Source organism: Myodes glareolus, chromosome 5 (genome assembly GCF_982192425.1).
Source record: "Myodes glareolus chromosome 5, mMyoGla1.1, whole genome shotgun sequence".
Classification (NCBI taxonomy): domain Eukaryota; kingdom Metazoa; phylum Chordata; class Mammalia; order Rodentia; family Cricetidae; genus Myodes; species Myodes glareolus.
Genome location: NC_142030.1, coordinates 57,770,305 through 57,792,277, shown reverse-complemented (window position 1 = coordinate 57,792,277; position 21,973 = coordinate 57,770,305). Strand labels below are relative to the sequence as shown.

General features: G+C 41.0%; 1 protein-coding gene across 1 annotated transcript; it reads right to left on the bottom strand.

Annotated features, from left to right (window-relative positions):
* Positions 1–233: 233 nt before the first annotated feature.
* LOC125391708 (flavin-containing monooxygenase 5-like) lies at positions 234–20,346 on the bottom strand. The gene is made up of 9 exons (XM_048421220.3): positions 20,168–20,346; positions 14,533–14,672; positions 13,303–13,491; positions 12,774–12,936; positions 10,149–10,291; positions 8,523–8,722; positions 5,799–6,148; positions 3,855–3,927; positions 234–1,815 (listed from the first exon to the last, which is right to left on the bottom strand). Exons 2-9 carry the CDS (start codon positions 14,665–14,667, stop codon positions 1,452–1,454), a joined length of 1,617 nt encoding a protein of 538 aa, XP_048277177.3. The 5' UTR covers positions 14,668–14,672; positions 20,168–20,346; the 3' UTR covers positions 234–1,451.
* Between the last annotated feature and the right edge of the window lie 1,627 nt (positions 20,347–21,973).

Genomic DNA, 21,973 nt, shown 5'->3' with positions numbered 1-21,973 from the left:
GGAAATAGCTACACAACAAAAGGACTAATAAATGATGGGGAACTGTTCCATTGAGAATGGTCTTCTGCAATGTTCGTGTTCCGAAGCATCAAGACCAAGGTTGTCATGGGAGGTATTTTCACTACCGTGTGTGGTCACTGATTAGAAGAATTTCCCATAGACTCCTCTTCCTCATTTTAGTACATAAATCATTGCAGAATATAAGTTTTTTTTAAATTATTATTTTTATTATCAATTTCTTAAGTCTACAAAAGGGCTGAAAGATTACAGCTATGAACAGCTGTACAGCTTTGAACCAGAATCACAAGTCTTGGAAGTTCCGCCCCTTGCATGTTACTTCTGTGTCCCTTGCTCTGTCCCTGTTCTCTCACATGCAGATAAACTTGTACGTCTATTGCAAATAAAATGTACATATCACGGTACTTAACTCCCACTTTTGCCTACCTCTTAGAAATAAGAATATTCTGCTGCATAACTTAATATTATTATACCATACAATATTATCAGTAATTTAATAAGATCATATAATAGTATATCTTAAAATCTCCTCATTGGTATTAGAATCATCATTCAGGGTTCTGATACTTTCATCTGATCATTATAGCCCTGCAGTTCAGCTTTCCTTTGGAATGGAGCTAAGATGTATTGGGAACGCTGGCCTTTCTTCATTGTCAGGTTCTCCTTCAGTTTCACTCAAGCCCAGCCTTTGGCAGCAATGCTAGACAGCGATGCCAGCCTTTCTAGTGCACCAAACCAGGAGCTGCAGCGCCGCATGTTGATTTGCAGCACGTTTGCAAGTAGAGCAGTTTGATTACGTGATGAATTGATGAATTCCATATTTTTCTACTGAACATTCTTTGTCAAGAGGGTCCAGTGCCTGGCACTGGCTTATAATCCCCACACATTGTAGTAAAATGCATGGATATGAGGCCATTCCAGACTACATACACATTGAAATCCCATCTTAAAACTAACAATCAACCATCCAACCAAACACAGCTCGATACAGCTATGGTTTTCTGGGGGTCAGACTGGGGAAGATGTTTTGAGATCATAAGATGAACTTTTAAGGTTTATTCCTGGTTACATAGTCTGCTCTTTTATTAAATAAGGGTTAGTCCTGTTTTTTTGTTAAGTAAGGTTTACTCCCGGTTAAATAGTTTCTCTGATCTTTTATTAAATCAAATTCATCTCACTTTTAATTGTTATTCATGGTCATGTTATAGATAAATTTCTCAAAGTACTTTTGGAATGAAATGGTAATATCTGCATCTTTTCAAACCTCCCCTCATGAAGTCATTATTGAAATAATCTTGTTCTGCATTTAAAAATTCATTTGTGAATTAGTCTAATAAACATGTTTCTCCATTATTTCAATAGATTCTATGATATACAGTTTAAATAACAATAGTTTACTGTCTAGCTTCATAAATATCTATGTCAATATGAGGTTAACGACTTGTGATGTGCACGACAGCTAACATGGAAACAAAGAAAAAGAAGACAATGCAGATACTTTTGACCCAGAAAAGACGAGAGAGGGAGGCCTGAGAGTGTTTGAGAACCCGGGTTCTTAGGGGTTTGAGCATTCTTTCTCTTTGAGTGAGGATGGCTGCCCGAGCCCCAGCCCATTTCCCTGGCCCCTGGAGACGGTACTGGTAGGAGGTGCAGGGACCGCAGAAAATCTCCTTGGCCAGCTTTGTATCCCAGAGGAAGAGAGAGAGCAGGTTGGGTTTGACCCCTAACTCCGAAGCAATTTCATCCATGTAGTCGATGAACTGAACATGGCGAGAGTCTTTGAGGCTTTTCCTAAAGCTGAGGTGAGAACAGAAACATAAGACTCATCAGGTTTCAGTCACAGGGCTGTTCCCTGACTTTTCAGTGGAATTTGCTTTTATTGGCTTGTTGATTTCACTATTTTACACTTATTAAATCTTAACTTCGCACATTGGCCTCCACTCCCTTAGCATACTATGGACTCTCAACACCTGATGTAAAATCCCTGATGGTTTTTAAGTTCCCAAGTGCCCAGGAGAGCAACTGCCATACATAAAAAGAAAATGCTGAATGAGTTTATTCCCTTCCTAGTCACAGAATCCAGTTCCATGGTATGAATCAAATTAACACAGAATATATAAGTCACAGTGTGTGAAACTCCATTGGTCACTTCAAGTATCCAGGCTACAAAAATTATCTTCTCCCTATACTGATTCTGCGCACAAATTCTTCCTTCGAATATTCCTAGATAGTCATGAGTTACTGTTTTCAGAGGGCCGAAGACTTGACGATTAAAAGCCCGTCTGCAAGCAGGCACAGCGGCACACACTTGTAGTTGCAGGACTGGGGAGGCTGAGGAAAGAGAATCACCACGAGTTCAAGTTCAGCCTGGGCTACACAGGGAGTTCAAAGCTAGCTGAGGCTCTACAATGAGTCGCTATCTCCAAACCAAACAAGAAACCACTCTGTTAAATCATACTTGGGTAAAAGAGATGAAAACTAGAAAGTATCACAATTTTAAAAAAATATCAAAACTTTTCAAAATGTTTCGAGGAGATAAATTTGTATCATTTAACATAAATATAATGAAAAGCAAATGAAAGTAGCCAAGTAAGTTAGAAAAAAATGTAAAATAAGGCTAAGGAAAGTAGTACTAAAGCATTTATTACCAAATTCAGGGGAGAACAATGGTCACTGGTCTTACCCAACTGTGAACCTTAGGGAATGTCAACATTTACCTGCCAGGCGGGCTGTGTGGCCTAATAGCGGCAAGACTTGCGGGGTGGGGGGTGGGGGGAATGGGGGGTGGGGGGATAGGGGGTGGGGGGGGTGACCAGTGACCCCCTGATTGGATCTTCACAGGAAGACATTCATGCCTCCTGCTATAAACCCGGTAAAACACCCATGACTAAAGAGCTTTAAGATAGCGGGAGAGAACGCGTTATTGTGTAGTTAAATTTGCGTGACTCCAAACTGCCTTCTAAACATTTACGTTTCCGCCGTAAACAAAGGCTGCTGCTCTCAGCCTTGATTGGACAGTTTCTCTCTGTAAGGAGCGGTGATGAATTCAGAGACGCGCGCGTGGCGCTGAGAACCACTCGAGGCTCAGTGCTCTGCCCTAAACAGGGCATTTGTGTTATCCCCTCCAAGGTTAGGAGAATATCAAGGGAGAGGGGGAGGAAAGAATGAGAAACCAGAAGATGAAGAGAAAGGCCGCAAAATGCCATCTTCCAGATCTCATGAACCCTCCTTCTTTTGTTCTGTCATTTTAATTTCTTTAAAATTATCCAGGGTTACCTAAGTGCGTTTTCCTGCAGCCAGAGCACTTTGAGCATATGGCCGCCCTTCACTTTATTCGTCTATATTCTTGCCAATGATATAACTTATTCGTGTTTAAGGCTAAAAACTCCATTGCGCTTATAATGCACATTTCTGCTACCCCCCTGGACACCGGCGTTTTTTCCCTAACCTAGCTACTGTGACTAGGGATACAATAAATATGCTGTGCAGTTTGACTCTGTGGTCTGTGGGCCTGGGGTCTTTGGGTAAGCACTGAGAAGCGGCATATCTGGTTGGTCTAGGTTTAGGGTTCTTTTGAACCTCTTCTTTTTTCCATAGTGGGAAATAAGAATTGCGTTCTCCTCATCATGCAGACACAGTGTTCTGTGGTTATTTAATACATCACATCTGATTTACATTTCACAATCAGACCCATGTTTAAAAAAACCCGAACATGATCCCACTGAACTAAGATTATCTTGTTAGGGCTCATGTAGGTACAAACTATAAAAAAAAAAAATCATATATCACCCCCTGAATAGGTTTTGTCTATTTTAACAAAAAATTAGGTTCCTTACTCTTTGGTCATTTTCCGTCTCTTTCTGGTGATGTCAGCCATCATGTCTTTCTTTGAGGGCAACTTTTTCAGTCCTGAGAAAACAAGATATTGACAGGAGGATTGAGACATACAAATAAAGAAAAAAATGATTTAGAAACAGAATAGAATCATCAGGCCTCTATACAATTTCTAATCAAAGTCTTATGTGTAAAGAATTTCAAAGGAAGAGAATTTTCTCTCCACCATAACGCCCAGGATGTCAGTTAGGGAGGTCCGCTTTCGCTTTAAGATAAATCGATGATTAAACTTTTCTTAATTTAAATGTACACTTAACATCCCTGAATACTATGAAGGACCCTTAACATGCCTTGTAATCTTCCAAAGATGTCCAAGCTATGCTGGAATCTGACTCAAAGTTTCTCTTATCTGAATATTGCTTATCATTGAGCTTACATCCCAAATGCAATTTTTCTGTCTTTCGAGTTAAGGACATCTCTTAGTTTTCACAGTGCATTCCTGAACGTATACACTGACGGAAAATATCTCCAGCAGCAATAACTACATTTTGAAAGGAGAACAAGTAATTGCAGATGGAAATTTTGTATGTGTAAATGTGTTAGGGACAAGGAAGATTCAGCAAACAGAATGTTAAATAACACTAGGGAGGCAGGACAAAGAGTAGTAGGCATGCTGCTTATAAACTATCTGCTTGGTGCTTCACCGACCGCAAAAATGTGGCCTATGCACAAGTACCCCGCCAATATTTCAAAATACATTTCAAACACAAGCATACAGAGCGTGAAAGGGGCAGAGCTGGAGGATTGAAATGCCATGTGGGACTTTCAGTCACTGCCGGACACACATGCACACCCTGTGAAACATCAATTATTCTCCTACAAATATACCAAATGGAAAGGTGACTCACACTCAATAAAATACACATACAGGCTTGTCCAGATATTACTGTCTATAATAATTCTAAGTGGCCATTAATACAAAAATGCTATAAATATGTAAGTCCATATGTCCGTATACATATATCAAGTAGAAAAGAGTATGGAGTGCTATATATTAAGTGAAGAAAATGGCAGTAAAATGAGGGTTCATTGCACACGATTGTGAGAGACAGAAGGCACACACCACACAGGGCACATCTCCCAGCATTCCTCCTCCTGTTCTTCCATGCTCTACTGCCACCTTACTATACTTTTTCTTGTGTTGCAGATCATAGGCTCCTATTTAGCTTATTCATGCACACGTCATTTCGGCCAACCCTTTCCCCATCCACCTTTTCCTCCCCCGCATCACTCCACTATCTGCTTGAACTTTCCTGTCCCAAATATTCTCATAATCTACTATTCTATTCGCGCAAAGGAAGAAGATAAAATGGCTTCACTGCACTTCTGAGATGTGTCCTATGTGGTTTGTTCCTTGTTTGATTTCTGACCGTAGTCAATGTATGTTTCTGTAAACCTCGCCCTAAGTTGGTTTTCTGCTGAAAAGCAGTAAATGAATAGACAGTTGCATTAAAATATAACCTCATTACAATTATTCTTTTGCTTTTGTCATTTTTACTGTTTGGGTGTTTTCATTTTTAGTAGAATTTTCTTAAAAATGAAATATAAACCTTCAGAAGAACCCAAAGTCATTTCATTTATTTATTTGTTTGTGTATTTATTGGTTCCTCAAGACAGGGTTTCTCTGTGTATCTCTGGTTGTCCTGAAACTCACTCTGTAGACCAGGCTGGCTTAAAACTCACAGGGATCCATCTGCCTCTGCCTCCTGACTGCTAAGATTGAAGGTGTGCACCATTACTGCCTGGCTATAGTAGTTTATTTTTCATGGTCAAATTTCAGATAATTTTATATAATGAGAGAGATCAACGAAATAGAAGACCGCTGAGTGACTCTTAAGTCACAGAGCATTTGGAACATACTGTAGTCATGGGAGATCAGGACATACCGGTGAACACTTGCACAGTCCATCGGCTTTGGAGCTCTGATGTAGGGATGATGGCACCAGCTGGCTGGACGATGCCAATGAAAGCTAGAGTTGGCTTCTCTAGCCCAGGAGGGAAGACAAATTTAAACATGGAGTACTGGCTGTCCAGGACTGTCGGTTCGTCGTGCAAGAAAGGGAAGGACAAAATGTAGCCCGTGGCAAAGATGACAACATCTATGCTCTCCTCAGTTCCATCCTCAAAGATGACCGATGTTGAGGTGAACTCTTTCACGTTTGGTTTTATCTGCACTCTCCCAGTAATGATGCGATTTGGCAGGTCATCACTTAGAACCGTTCGGTGGTCAAGAATTCTGTGTATTGAGAGATGAATATACAACTTCTTAATTAAAATGTGGTATAGGCAAAAGCTCTGGAAATGGTTGCATAGCTTAAACCATTTTTATTCTGCTTTTCAGCATCCTCAGAAGGCAATGTATTTCATTAGTAAAGACTTAATTTTCTGATTCAGAACTGAACCTCAATACTTGCTCAGTCTCTTACCCACTGGGAAACCTTGGGCAAACCATAAAACACTTTGATCTCACTTTTCTAATGGTAGAACACTAATAATGATGCAACACCATATCAGATTTGCTAGTGCAGACGAATTACCTTTAGATAGCAATATTTTTACAGAGAATAAAATGTGTTAATTGTTTACCGAGACAGAAATTTACTATGCATTCCTGACTGACCTGGAACTCACTTTGTAGCTCAGGTTGCTCTTGTACTCACAGATATCACAGAGTTCTGCTTGTCTCTGCCTCCCAAGTGATTGAACTAAAGGTGTACACTACAAAGTATGTTAATTTTGATGTGTTTATTTATTCTTGATACTATGTAAACTAGATTGGCATTAATTAGTCATTAATATTTCCTTGCTTTTATTGATTAATTATATTTATTTACTTATTCATGTGTGTGTGCATGTGAGGATGTAGAGGTCAGAGGACAACATGTGGAAGTTGATTTTCTCCTTCGACCATGTGGGTTTCAGGTCCAGATTGTCAGTCTTGGTGGCAAGTGTCTTTATTTGCTGAACTATCCTGCTGGCCCCAGTTGCTAATCATTTTAAAGACCTAAAGAATGAATCTTCAATGAGAATGTTTGTGGTCAGTGACACTGAGACCTTTCGTAAATTTCATTTTAAGGTTTGAGCTATGAATTAGCTGTAGGGAATCACAGTCCCAGGGTACACTGACACAAAAGTAATATTATTAAACATATTTCATAGATTGTAGATACTTTATTTATAAAAAGAAACCTGTAGTCATATTATGACCTCAGTTCAGATAAAAACTATGCAAGATTTCTTCTAGGTATCTCTTAATAATGATTTTCTGTTTTTATTAATTTAAACTTTTATTTTCTTTTTCCTGGGATTTAAAAAATTTGCATTTATTTACTTATGTGGATGTGTGCACATCAAGTGTGCCACAGTACATGTGAAGAGGTCTGATGTGGAATTCCCCTCTGTAGGCTGTGAATATGTTTTATTAACATTGGTTAATGAATAAAACTGTTTTGACCAATGACTTAGCAGAGCAAGACCAAGCAGGAAATCTGAACAGAGACATATAGAGAGAGTAGGCTGAGTCAGGGAGATGCTATGTAGCTGCTGAAAGGGAAAGACACCCAGAACCTTTACAGGTAAGCCGAAGCCTCATGACAATGCAAAGATTCACAGAAATGGGTTCATTTAAGATATGAGGTAGCCAGGAATATGCGTAAGTTATTGGTCAAGCAGTGTTGTAATTCATACAGTTTCTGTGTGATTTTTTCAGGTCTGGGTGGCTGGGAAATGAACAATCAGTCTCTGCTTACAGAGGTCAGAGAGTAACTTGTGAGAGTCAGTTCTCTCTTTCCATCATGTGGATTCTGAGGATGAAATTTGGGCCATCAGGGTTGGGAGCAGGAGCCCTTACCCAGCTATGGGATCTGAAACTTCAGTAGAGGGAGCTACTTAGGCTGAAAAGAAAATAGGACTGAAAGTGAACACACAGCAACATTAAGTCTTAGATGTCTTTTGGAAGAAAGAAGAAAAAAAATAGAGGAAAAGTGCCATAAACTTGGAAGAACTAGAGAAGGAAGACATGGGATGGAGGACAAGATTGGGCCTGAGAACTGGCTAGTGTTGAATGAAATGAGAAAAAAAAGCTAAGAATTCTCAAGTACAGAATGAGTTTTGGAAAGATGTCTATAAACATTGCAGGGGTCGGGACTAGGGTGACCGAGGCTAGGAGTCAGGCAAACGGGACAGGACAGAAAGACAGGTCAGGTGAAGAGATCAGTGGCCCCGAGGCTGTTGTATGTGGATAATGAATTGTGCTGGCTGATGATGGCTTTGAAGGTAAGCATGGAATCAGAGCTTTTAATTTAGAGAGTGAACATGAAGTAGTCGACAGACGATGGCAAGAAAGCAGGAGAAGGTGACAAAGCGACCCTTTACGAATTTCAAGTAAGACAAGTTTTAAAGTCTCTACTTCCCCACTCTGCACAACTTTTCATGGACCTTGGTAGGAAAGCAAAGAACCCTCAGTAGGAAGGAAATAATTTGGACATTTGCCATAAAAACAAATGCCATGAGAAATTAATGATTTCACTTGTCCCCTTCATGTACTTAGAGACTTAGTTGACTAGTCCAATAGCTTAAAGATATTGTCTGCTTAAAATTCCAAACGTTACCTGTGCTGAGGCTTCAGTCCATAATTGGCATGGTTAAACCTCAAGTTTAACTTGTTCTCTATCTGTCTGTTGATCAGGAATGTGGGGGAGATCTTCTGGACAGCTCTGTTATAACGAGTGAAGAGCGAGGCATCCATAGGATTCCCGTTATCCCAAACACGGTTCCATATCCACGCCCCTCGTCTTGTGCTGAGGAAAACCTTCAAGAGAGGAGTGGTTACCTAGTAAGTATTTAGCTGTTAATCACTCTGGTCTCAGATCTTTGGAGTGTTTTTCTTTCTTTTTTTAGCTGTCAAGGGAATGGAATTAACTCCTCATATTGCCTTGTCCACCTAGCCAGCTTCTTTTTGCTGCTCCTATTTTATTTTATAAAGAGATCCAATTACTGGAAGTCATTTCAGTTAATTTAGCGTATGTCATGAGCCTTCTTTCCCTGTGATTTGCTCCAGCTATGTCAGATGTCTGGAGTATCTGAAGTTCCAAAATATGGGAAAGCCCCACAACACAGTAGGTTATTAAGTTGAGTGTTTGTATTCAGATCCCATGTAAGTTCTTTCAGGTGAACTTTCAAAGTGAGGGAGAAACATGGGAATGTGGCATCTAGGATCGAGACCTGTCAGGTACAGAAATCCACACTGGAGATTTCTCACTTTCACAACTGGAAAATTATAAACAAAATGTTTGCAATGAAAGAGAAGGGAAGGTACATTTTGAGAAGTAGTTTGTCCTATTTTGCGTGACTTAACAAAACATTGAAAAGAAGTTGTTTTTTTTTATTGATGCTATAATCATTAGAGCGATGCCATTGTCATGGAGATCTGTGGCTTGTGTGCCCCAGAATCATGACGTGAGTCACTTATTTTATAAGAAGTGTTCAGTATTGAAAATCTTGTATTTTTTCGATAAAGTACGAATCAAAATAAGGAAGTTAATTGAGAATTCCATACTCAGCAACACTCACTACAGAACGCCTGTTCCTCTTCCCCTACTTTTTATTTGTTTGTAGTTCAGTGGAGTCCATGGAATTCCCCCCCCCTTTTTTTTTTTTAACAACTTCACACACACACATCAAGAATATATTTCAAGGCTGGAGAGATGGCTCAGAGGTTAAGAGCATTGTCTGTTCTTCCAAAGGTCTTGAGTTCAATTCCCAGCAACCACATGGTGGCTCACAACCATCTGTAATGGGGTCTGATGCCCTCTTCTGGCCTGCGACATACATGCAGACAGAATACTGTATACATAATTAGTAAATAAATCTTTAAAAAAATATATTTTAAATGCTGAGATTTGTGTATATTCTTTGCTCTTTAAACTTCATTTCCAATATGAGAACAGTGTCTTCTGTAAAATTCATTTCACTTTGAAATTTCCTGTGTAGCTACCTGTAGTTAGTTCTAAGCTACCTGACTCTAGTTAGATTGTTACTTCCATGACTCCAGTGTATTATGGTCTCGGAGTAGTGACACTTTGAAATTCTTTTTTCTCTTATGCATATTTAGTCCCCAGAAAAGCACGCCCTTGTAGTTCAAATGGGAACATCACTGCTAAAGCCGGAGAAAGCCTAGGCTCACACATTCTCTACAGCTATCAAGGTTACACCCAAGAGCAGAATCGACGCCAAACCTGTTCAGCGACGCGACTGATCTCGCTTGCCACATCTGCTCCAGAATTCCCAATGCCGACCACGACCACTCTCTTCCCCTCAAAGTTGCCTGGGTGCTTGTATTCCCAGGTGTGGAGACAGCGGCCTTGGAACTGGGTGATTCCTGTGAAGAAAGGAGCCGGATTCCTCAAGTCACAGGCCGAACTGGAAAACACTGGTCGGTAAATTTCATTCCTGAACTTGAAGTTCACGTTACTTAAATCTCTTCTTTGTACTTGGACCTTGTGCCACTATTACAGAATATTCCCCACTAAGAAAGAAAGCATTCAACAGCAGCGACTATACGGCCAAAACCAAAACCAGAGCACATTTTAAAAAGTAGTCAATAAAATTATAGCCATTTATGATGTATTCAGTGTGTCAACTCTTTGCCACCTTCTAATGTTGTTGTATTTTTCTCAATTTCTATTCAGTGATATGAGACTTTTTCTTCACTTTTTATAGCTTTTTGACAAACTTGTAAAGATGTTTAGCAGGATACATGAATGTCATTCAAAAGCAATCGAATGGCAACCACATACACAGTTTTAGGCTTCCCAGAAGCCCAGAAGTGATGAGAATGATAGCAATTCTTACTTCCTATTTTATGTAACTCAGGATACTCTGAGAAGCTAATATATAGTTAATGGAAGGTCACTAATGTGATTATTTATATGCTCCTACTGTGTTTTCTAAGTGCGGTGATTAGTTTGCAGAGGAAACATCTTAATTTTGTGTCCTTCACATATCAAGTGGTCATCAGTGACATTTGGCCAGTGACCACTCTTTTTAACACTACAAGCCTGGGATATTAGAAGTTTCAAAGCTTTCTGAAAAAGAATTATATTTCAAAAATACAATTGCCAAAAATTATAAAGTTCTATGATGCATGATCTGTCAGTCATTAAGTGTGCCAAAGGCTTCTAAAATATCTCCAAATTTTTATTCTCCTCTGAATCCTACTTCCATTGTTTTAATTGAGTATTCATCATCATCGTCTCTTAAATGGACAGTTTAAACTCTTTCTCATTGATGCTCGTGACTCAACCATCTTCCCCTATCAATTAATGTAAACTGACCTTTACACAGTGCAAACTTGATTATATACTTGCTTTTCCTACATGCATGTGCACACATGCATGCATGAGCGCACGCGTGCACACACACACACACACACACACACACACACACACACACACACACACACACCGTAATGCTTTTCCATTGACTCTTACACGCTTCTTTCAATGTAGGCACTTAAAATGGGCCCTAATCCCTGAGCTCTTCCCATGTTATCCCCATCAGCTTCTTTTTACACACTGTTTCCTCTTCCGTAAAAGTCTCTTTCAGCCCTTGTTTGTCCGAGGAACTCTGGTTTCCAGTTCAATCTTCACTTCTATTGCTAGCCCTTCCCTGACTGTTCTATGAACTTACGGCACCCTCTCTTGTACCCGTCTGTATAAACACCTGTGTCCAATGGCTATGTAGGATAGGCATTGAGAGCACAGAAAGAGATGACTGGCAAAGGGGAGCATTTCGGGGTGAGGTAGAAACCCAGTGCAAGGGAAACTCCCAGGATCTACAAGGGTGACCTTGTATACAAGGATATACAAGCTAAGACTCCTAGCCATAAGGGATATGTAGCCTGAACTGGACATCTCATGTGACCAGGCAAGGCTTCCAGTGGAGGGACTGGGGCACCAACCCAGTCACATAACTTTCGATCTACAGTCTGTCCTGCCTATGGGACACGCTGGGGTAAGGGTGATACAGAGATTTTAGGAGTGGCCAACCAATGACTGGCCCAGAGTGAGACCTATGCCACCAGAGTAAGCCCATCCCTGACACTGTCTGAAGCACCAGGACCCAGAGACTGGATAGCCTGAGACCTAGCGTAGGACCAAATATGACTGCCAAAATATGTTGATGTAATGATGCCTAACAATATTCTGCCATACTCATAGATTGGTGTCTAGCCTAATGGTTGTCAGAAAGACATCAGCCAGCAACTGATGGAAACAGATGCCAAACATTAGACAGACCTCAGGGAATCCTGTGCCCGAGAGGGAGGAAGGATTGTAGGAGCCAGAGAGGTCAACAAGAAAACCCACAAAATCAACTAACCTGAGCTCATAGGGGCTCACAGGGGCTCACAGAGACTGAACTGACAACCAGGGAGCATGCATGGGACTGTTCTATGCCCTCTGCGTATATGTGACTGTTGTGTAACTTGGTCTTTTTGTGTGACTCCTACAGTTGGAACAAGGGCTGACTCTTTTGCCAGCTTTTGGGACCCTACTCCTCACCCTCATACGGGGTTGATCTGTCCAGCCTTAGTTTGTGGGGCGGTGCCTAGTCTTACTGAAACTTGATATGGCATGTTTGGCTGATATCCATGGAAGGATATCAACTCTTTTCTGAATAGAAGTGGAGGAGTGGATGGTGTTGCGGTGGGGGTGGATGGGTGGGGCTATTGCCAAGGAGACATGGAGGGAGGGACTGGGAGAGGAGGAAGAAAGGGGAAACTGTAATTAGGAAGCAAAAATTAATTAATTTAAAAGAAATAGAGCCCTAAGAGTCTTCTCACACACACAACAGAGGAATACCTGTAAACTCCTGTAGAGGAAGATGCTTCTCAGTGTAGTGACCACTGCAGACCATGATCCCATCAAAGACGTAAGTTTTCTGCACCCCATCAGCTTCCACCACAACGTCCCACTGGCCAGAGGCTGAAAAATCAGGGCGCTTCCTCACTGTGCACACCTTTGTCTAGGAAACAAGGAGCAAAGCCCGAGTTCTAGGACATTTTTATCCACTTTTGCTTCTTTCCCCTCCTTTAGAATTTTATGTTTAAGTAGGTAAATAAAGTAGCTCTATGCACGGCTCCTGGGTGATTAGGAGATGTGTACACATAGGGTTCCTACAATGTCCATTTCCAAAAGGGTATGACTTCTTAGAGCACAACGTGCATTGGGTTTTATTTCCTATGACCTTTATTCTTACTTTACAAAATTAACCAAAAATTGGAATTCAGGTTCCAGATGGGATGGTGCTCATCTGGCGGGGTAGCTGGCTCTGGCAGGGCAGACTCTGCCTCGACCAATGAGCATGTGGTGGGCAGGTTTCACGTCTTACCTGGAACTGGATGTGTTTCATGAGCCCGAAGTGCTTGGCGTACATCCTGAGATACTCCATCATCTTGGAGTTGTGCATGTAGTTGGGGTAATGTTCGGGGATGGGGTAGTCACTGAAGGCTGTCATCTCCTTGGACGTATTGCAGGTCAAAGATTTGTATATCCCAAGCCTTCCATTTTCTGGTATCTCCTAAAGGAAACACACCAACCCTTGGCTTCCAGAATGTGTCTGGGGTGACCAGAAGTGTGGTGTTTGGTATGTTTTTCTTTGAAAAGTCATGATTTGATTTTTCAGGTGTTATGACAGTCATTCAGCAGGATGAGGGAGTTAGTCTCATCTCCTGATGAGGGTTCTCTAGTTTCATGCTACTTATAGCGAGTGACTCTGTGGTAGCAATAATTATTTTACAACAGAAAACAGCAGGCTCCAAGGATGTGCACAAACTGAGACAAAAATAGCTCAAGAAAGGTTTGGTAAGGAGACTCCCAGTGGACAAAATCTGCCTCACATTGGAAGGGATTTGTTTAAGAGAATATGTCTGGTAGAGAATAAAATGTTTATCTGCTTTGGAACAACAACAACAACAACAAAACAGTCATACAGCTATGAGGTATATTAAAACAGTAATGCAGCTATGAGGTATGTTAAAATATAAAAAAAATGATAATGGCAGTAATAAGATAACTGTGGTGTGTTCATAAGAACTGTTTTCAATGATCCTGTATTATGCTTCACTAAGATTCATTGAAGTGGAGATTTCCCTTCCATCCTTCTAACTTCTGGAGCCACTATGGAATAGACCCACTTCTTTAAGTTATTAAACATGATTCTGTTTGTAAGAAAGCACACCTTTCATGGTAGAGACATGTTTTCCCAGTAAGTAACAAACAGCACAAAGAACACATAGGGTGGTTTTGCGATATGGACCACAACTGATAGTAAGTTTGCTAGAGGAAGAATAACTTTTGCATGCTCTTGGAGTTTCAGCACTCCGATGCAAAATTTGCATATCAATATCCTAAGTGTTTTATGTGGGGTTGCCAGGGGCATGAAGCTGAGTAGGATTGTGCTTGTGCCACAAGGAATCTCAAATTTATTTAAATGTTTATCACTAATTTGGAAAACACACTTAAGAAATAATTTATGTTATCAGTTTTATTTCTTAGTTGAAGAGAAACAACTCTCATACACATTGATGATGTCATGTTCTGAAACTATTTCTAAAATTACCTCATATTTCCACAGTCCTCCTATGTCACTGCTCTTTTCAAAACACGTAGGTTCTAGTTCCGCCTCCAAACAGCTCTTAATGGCGCCCAGTCCGCTGACTCCAGCCCCAATCACTGCAATTTTTTTTACCATCATGGTCTCTTGAATTAAGAAAAATTATTTTAGTGTACTTCTGAGCAACAAAGTCAAGGTTCATTACTATGTCAGTGTCCCACCCCCCTTCATTTTAGCATTGACATATTTTTGGGCCATCACTTTAACTGCTCCTGTTCTACCTTATACTATCTTAGCATACACATTCTATTTTAATTATATATGATATAACTATTTTTCTCCATTTCAGAACACTACACACCCACATATTTAAACAACAGCAGATGGGAAATCTTCTTAAAATATACATTTCTACTGAACATACAGAGATTTTTTTTCTTGTCATTACTCCCTAAACACCGTAGTCAAAAGTCTATTTAGGGGAGGTGTTGGGTCTTACCAGCAAGGCAGACAAGTGTTAAAGTATGTGGATTGACTATATGCACATATGTTACTACATACATAGGACATGAGCACCTGCAGATGCTGACCTCTGTAAGGAACCCTAGAACCAATCGCCTGCATATGCAAGGGACGACTGTATGGTTATTTTTAATAGAACATTTGATCAAAACAAGATTTGAAGTGAATTTCAAAATGATTATCAACCCTTTATTACAGAAACATTCCATATTTTACTATATTATTAAAGATTGATTTAAAATAGTCATGTTGTGCAAGAATCTGCTTACTAATAGCTAACAGGGTGTACAAGATTGCCTCACATTTTTGTTGGATTGTTGTACCACAGTACTGCTGTTGTATTGTTTTTACTCTATTTTAATTCTGTTCTGTACTTGACTTCCTCCCAGTTAGGTCAGATGTACTAATTTTAACACCTGCATAGAGATGGAAAAATAATGGGACGGTTGAATAGTCATCTGTCCATTGGATTTTAGGTCTCTTGGATGAAGTTTGTGGGAAAAGACCGTGGTAGCTCAGGGACCTGGGGTAGAATCAATACTATGGGTCTAAAAGAACAACACAGAACAAAAGAAAAAAACCCATAGTGATAAAATGACTCCTAATGATATTCTGCTGTACTCATAGATTAGTGCCTTGGTCAGCCATCATCAGAGAAGTTTCCTCCTGCAACAGATGGGGACAGTTACAGAGACCCACAGCCAAATAATATGCAGAGTGAGAGATCTTGGAGCACTCAGCCATAAGGAGAATGCCTCCATCAAATCCTTCCCATAGAGACTTAGGGAACTCCAAGGAAGAAGAGGTGGAATGAGTGTAAGAGCCAGAACGGACAAAGGACAGCAAGATAACAAGGCCTTCTAAATCAACGTGAGCAGAGTTCAAATGAACTCAGAGAGTCTGCAGTAGCACGCACAGGGCCTGCATGGGGCTGCACAGGTATCTCTTGTCTCTCTAAGGGAGGACCTTTTTGTTTTATTTAAATAACATTTTTCCATTCATTTTGCATATCGACCATTGTTCCCCCTTCCTCCTCGCCTCCCAGCTCCCCCTTCTCACCTGCCCCCAGCCCCTCCTACTCCTCCCCTGTCTCCTTTTGCTTCTAACAGTGAAACCATTGTGTGCAACTAGGCTTGCAAAGCATGGGCTTTACATATCAGTTTCCAAGAACTTTCAAGATTCATGGCAATGTTCCCCAAGTCTTCTACCCCACTTTCCCCTTCCATGTCACAGGCCGTCAATTCTATATTCCAAGAGCACCACATCTCCTGGCAGGTTGGACAGGAAACAGACCCCGAGGATGGTAAGCAACCAAGTCTTTCTATACCAGCTAAAGCAATTTGGCTGGCTGTCCTTTGTGGTTACAAGGCACCAGACATCGAGTCTTAAGAAACAAATCTAAAAGAGCCATTTCTGTTTTGCAAGAGGCCTGATGCAGCGTTTGCACTGTGCAGAATAATAGCAATAAGTTTTCTAGGTTTAATTATAAGCCCACCTTCCCCATCTTCCTTTGATCATATGTCAGCTGTTTGAGGTACAAATGTAGACTTTAAGCCTTGCTCTGGGCATCCTGATGGTTCCAAATTTCCCGTAGTCAACGTACCAGTAAGTTCCTAATACCAGCTGTCCGTAAAATATTTCGTGGGATCAGTGTCTCTCAAAATACAATCAACGGGACACATTAAGTGTTCTTTATGGGGTTCAGACAATGTAGTTTCCTTTGCAGCAGTTGGGGTAGTCATAGATGTATGCTGAGCAGGAGTGGAAAGAAGCATAGGGACTTTTCTCTATTGCCATAGTGTTCCCCATTTGTTTCAAGTTCTCTCACATTCCCCAGGGGAATTGGTCTCCATTTCCCCATTACATTCCCTCATTATTTCTGATAATTGTGCCCAAATTATCAGAAAAAAAATCAGGTGGCAACAGCAACAAGACCAAGAAAGGAGACAGCCAGAACCAGACATTGTTCCAGGAAATCACAGGGGATAGGACGGAATCTTCTTGCAGGACCTTTGTCATATAGCAAGGACCTCAACGGGACTGTCATGCAATGGGCCATCCTCTTTACAAAATGCCCGTGCTGATCCTGGCAGATGCAGGGCTCCTACCACAGTTTAGTGTTTTCTTTTGTGGGATTCCTGAGTGTTTGAAAGATGGGTCTCTGATTCTTGTACTTTCACTTGGACGTTTTTCTTTCTGTTGGGTTGTCTTATCCGACTTTGATGTGATAGTTTTGTTTTATCTTATATATTTCAGTTTGTTCTGTTCTGTTGTTATCTCTTAGAAGCCTGTTCTATTGTAATGAGGCAGAAAAGGAACGGATCTGGTGGGAGGGGAGTTGGGAGGAATTGGGAGGAGTAGAAGGAGGGGAAACAGTATCCAGGATATATTATGTGAGAAAAGAATCTATTTTCCTGGAATTTCCCTAGTACCAGGTTTTTCCATAACCCCATAATGGCTTCCTCTATCAAGATATCTCTTTAACTGATCTCCCTCTCCATCTCTCCCTCCCCCAACTCACCTATCTCTCATCCCCTCTCCTCTACACCCCCAAGTTCCCAGTTTACCAAGGAGATTTCATCTGTTATTTCCAGGAATCCACAAAGATGACCCCAGTTAAGACTTCTAGAAATAGCAGAGAGGGTCCTGAACTGGCCTTTTCCTGTAATTAGATTGGTGACGATCCTAATTGTCATCACAGAACCTTCATCCAGGGGCTAATGGAAGCAGATGCAGAGACCCACAGCCAAGCACTGGAGCGAACTCTGGCAGTCCAGTTGAAGTGAGGGAGAGCAAGGGGGTCAAGATCATGATGGGAAAACCATAGAGACAGCAGACCTGAGCTCTCGGGACCTCACAGACACTGGATCGACAGTTGGGGAGCCTGCATGGGAGCAAACTAGGTCCTCTGCATGTGGGTGACAGTTGTGTGGCTTGGTCTGTTTGTGGGGTCACTGGCAGTAGGACTAGGATCTATCCCTGGTGTATGAACTGGCTTTTTGGAACCTATTCTCTATGGTGGGATGCCTTGTTCAGCCTTGATGCAGGGTGGGGTGGGGTGGGGCTTGGTCCTGCCTCAACTTGATAGGCCAGGCTTCATTGTTTCTCCATGGAAGGCCTTGCCCTTTCTGGGGAGTAGATGGAGGATGAGGGAGGAGGTGGGGGAACAGGAGGAGCAGAGGGAGGGGGAGCTGTGGTTGATATGTAAGATGAATAAAAAATTAAAGAAAACTATTTTCCATAAAAAGGAAAAACTAGAATGACTGCTCTAGCATGGGATAAATATTATCCCTGCATCCTCTACCTGGCTTCTAAGGCTCTTGGTGAACCAGGCTTTGCCTTATGCTTTTGTGTTTCTAACACGACCCCTCCCTCTGGCCTGCCAACCTTGTGATCATCTTATTTTGATATCTTCCTGCTCCTTTCTCCTTTCGCACAGAGGTTATGACCTTCTCCGCATATGGTTAACGGTAGTTTTCACTAATATCCTCTACCTCATGGCTGACAAAACACAACTTAGAACTTCACTCTGGATTTTAATTTTCCTTTGTTTAACATTTTTTTAGTCTGTGTCATATCTCTTCTTCATTTAGGTGAGTATGGGGACATCCCATTCGCTGACAAGGGCAGTGGAGGGACTCAGTGACAGATAAGTAGGCTCAGCTTCCTGCAGGCTAAGCTCTGCTTCTTTTAGTCCTGTCATGACAGAGGGGGTCCCTGCCATACTAGAATTTTTAAGGACTGTTTGTGGGTATTCTTGCTTATTTTTCTTACTCTACATTATGACCCTGAAAAAATTAATTATATGTGTGAGTGTTTTGCCTGCACATGTGTCTGTGCACCACCTGCGTCCTTGGTTCCAGCTCAAATTAGAAGAGGTTGGGTCACCTGGAACTGGAGTTATGGATGGTGTGAGCCACTGGGTAGGTGCTAGAAATTTAATGGGGTCCTTTGCAGACTGTGAGCTGAACCTCTGGACACTCTCTTAAGCCCTTATACATTTTGATTCTATTTTGTTTGGGATGAAGAATGATCACTAATTTAGGTGAGTAAAAGGCTTTGTTGTCTATTTTAGAAACTGAAACAAGTCCATGACCATTCTCTCTCTCTCTCTCTCTCTCTCTCTCTCTCTCTCTCTCAGACTATTTCTTTTGTCCTTAAAGGGAATGATGCCACCTGAAGAATTCATTCTTCCAGTTGTATAGTTTAACAGTAATCCTGTTAGTCATATTCTATAGCTCAGAGTGAATAGGGAGACAGGTACTTTGGGAAATAAAGCCATTGTAGTGTCTTAATGCTCAGCTTTTATCCTATTTTTTTTTTTACTAATAAGTGATTATATATTTACATACATACATATGCATATGCAACCTGTTTAATCAATTTTTGAATCTTAATCTTTGTAGAATTTTCCATATAGAATTTTCAGCTTGATATTTTAGGTTTTTCCACTATTATAAATAAACAGAAGCTTTCTTATTTTTTGAAGCTTTTCTTCATATAAATTTACATCTCCTTTACCTCCTTTCTGTCTGTGTCTACTGTGTCTATTACTCCCAGGCTACCAGAGCACAGGTATCTCTGTTGGAATGGTGCCTGGGACATCCTGATCATTGGGGAATGAGTCTGCTGGGTTCCCTACCTGGATTTATGTACTCTTTTCATTCCATTAACAATAGTTTCTGATTTTTCCTCTTTTCTTAATTTCATGCCTATATGAAATTCTGATAAAAACATTTTGTATTATACAAGCATAAAGTCAACTAAAGCTTATTTATTATGAGGACCATTTGGTTAGAACATCAAGGAGAGCCACGTACATCAGTGTGGCAGTAGATCCGGTGCGTAGTAAAACCTAAGTGCCAAAGTGAGAAGTGCTGCATTTCCAGAATATATAATTGTCATTTATTTAATTTGTGTTCTAATCTAGAAAAAGAAACCCTATTTTAAATCAGAAATCCTGACAATTATGGGCTATAATTTTGCAGCTGGAGAAGAGTGATGGAAGTCAATGCAGCGGGAATCTAGGAGAAGAGTCAGCAGAAGGCAGGAGAATCTATGGAAGTAGCTTGCCAAGCACAGTCCCCTAATGACCCCAAAGTAGAGTTGTCCAACTTACAGTCTGTCCTTTAATGGATTCAGCAGTGTTGATTTTTCTGTCCTTAGTGCTTCAGGTTGGGTTGCTTATGTGCCCAGGGACCGTTAGCAAAGCTGCAGTCTGCCCTTTTTGGCCAGTCCTTGCTTGCGGTCTGCTTCCCAGGTGGCTTCCCACTCTAGAGGAGCTGGGCTGCTGCTAGTTTTTCCCCATCTTCAGTCCTCTTTTATGTTCATCTCCTCCCCCTTTTTTTAAATGAGAGGGCAGGATCTTTCTGCAAGCTCCCAGAAGGACCCACCCTTTATGATTCTCAGAAAAAAAAGTCATGATCACTGCAGATAGAGGTGAATTGTTTCTACACAACTGCCAAAAATCGCTTCCAAGAAAGATTTATCTCTCCAACTTCCTCTTTGGGAGCTTTCAAGCACAATTGAATTCTCCTTTGCAAATTGTGTCAAGATCCTCCAATCCTAAGGCAGCCACTTCCAACAGGATATGCTCCTTACTTTGTGTGTTAGGGATCTCTAGCCCTAACAGAACACTGATGGACAGATGCACGCACAGAGGCAGAGGCATGAGAAGGGGCTCCTTGTTGGAATTTGTTCACATGGCCATGTAGGTTGATGAATTCCACAGCAAGCCTGAGACCATGCGATGCTGGTGGAATCCTCCACAGTTGATGGTAAAGCTTTCTATCCACAGGCGAAGGCCTGAAATCCAGGGAATTTCTGCTTTTATGAAATATTTACGTTGTTAGTTTATGCTAGTTGCATAAAACATAGGGTTTCAGTGAGACATTTTCATATACATATGAAATGTCATTTGATCATAGTCTGCCCTACATGTCTTTTACCATTCTTTTAACTTTTAAATAAAAAATTTTGAGAGTTTCGTATGTGAGTACTGTATTTAAATCATTACACCCCCCTTTTTCCCCTTCAGCTCCTTCCATGTCCCCCTATTCCCTATCAAATTCATGATCTTGTCTTCTTTAATTATCTTTGGTCATACACACACAATTTTTATTTTGAAATGGAGTTAGGGCATATGAAATGATAATGCTCTCTCAAAGAGTCATAAACTGACAAAACTCCCAATGCGAGGTATTGGAAATCTCTTTTTGAATTGTTGACCAAGGGTGTCTAAGAGACTCCTCAATCAATATAGGCAGCTGCCATTGCCTTTGGTAAGGCTGTACCACAGAACTTAAAGGTAAGACTAAAGATGTGACAGTTTGGAACACAGAAGCTGCAGGAATCAAGGTGGAACTGACCTTGAAGCCTTCTCCCTGAGGGCTAGCTTTCAGGGTGTCTGAAGGTACTATGAGAGCTACCATGTAAGAAAAGCAATCAATAGTTCTACCCAGTATTAAAACCTATGAATTCCAAAAGTGACTGGTTCAGCGAGACATCCCCAGTGGTGCAACCGTGGCTCTTTTATCTTGTGGGTAACCCATAGATGTCTAATTGGACTTAAGGGGAACTCAATAGCAGAAAAATTCATTTCTGTAGTACTGTAAACCAAGCCAACTATTCACGGCTGGGGAAGTCATAGACCTTAGAGGAGAATCTACTGCTGCCATCTTCCTAAACCAATGTAACTTCTACCTAACTATATTCTAAGGAGTCAATTATATACCCACAGATGAATGTACCTCTCACTCCTCTTCAAAAGAGCGTCTTCTAACAACAGATGTAGTCTACCCACTGCAGGTAGCCACAGCTAAACAAAATGTAGAGGAAAAGCAACCATGTGGTGCCCAGTCCCAGTTCATACAGCTGTAGTGCTTCTTGTAGACTCAAGACTTAGGAACGTCACAGAAGTAGGGAT

Excerpts from the sequence above, each read along its gene's own strand:
- LOC125391708 (XM_048421220.3), bottom strand. The coding sequence starts at position 14,667 with ATGATGGTAAAAAAAATTGCAGTGATTGGGGCTGGAGTCAGCGGACTG. Across the intron at positions 13,492-14,532 it reads GAGGACTGTGGAAATATGAG|GAGATACCAGAAAATGGAAG; the intron begins GTAATTTTAGAA and ends TGTTTCCTTTAG. Across the intron at positions 6,149-8,522 it reads GGACTGAAGCCTCAGCACAG|AATTCTTGACCACCGAACGG; the intron begins GTAACGTTTGGA and ends CTCAATACACAG.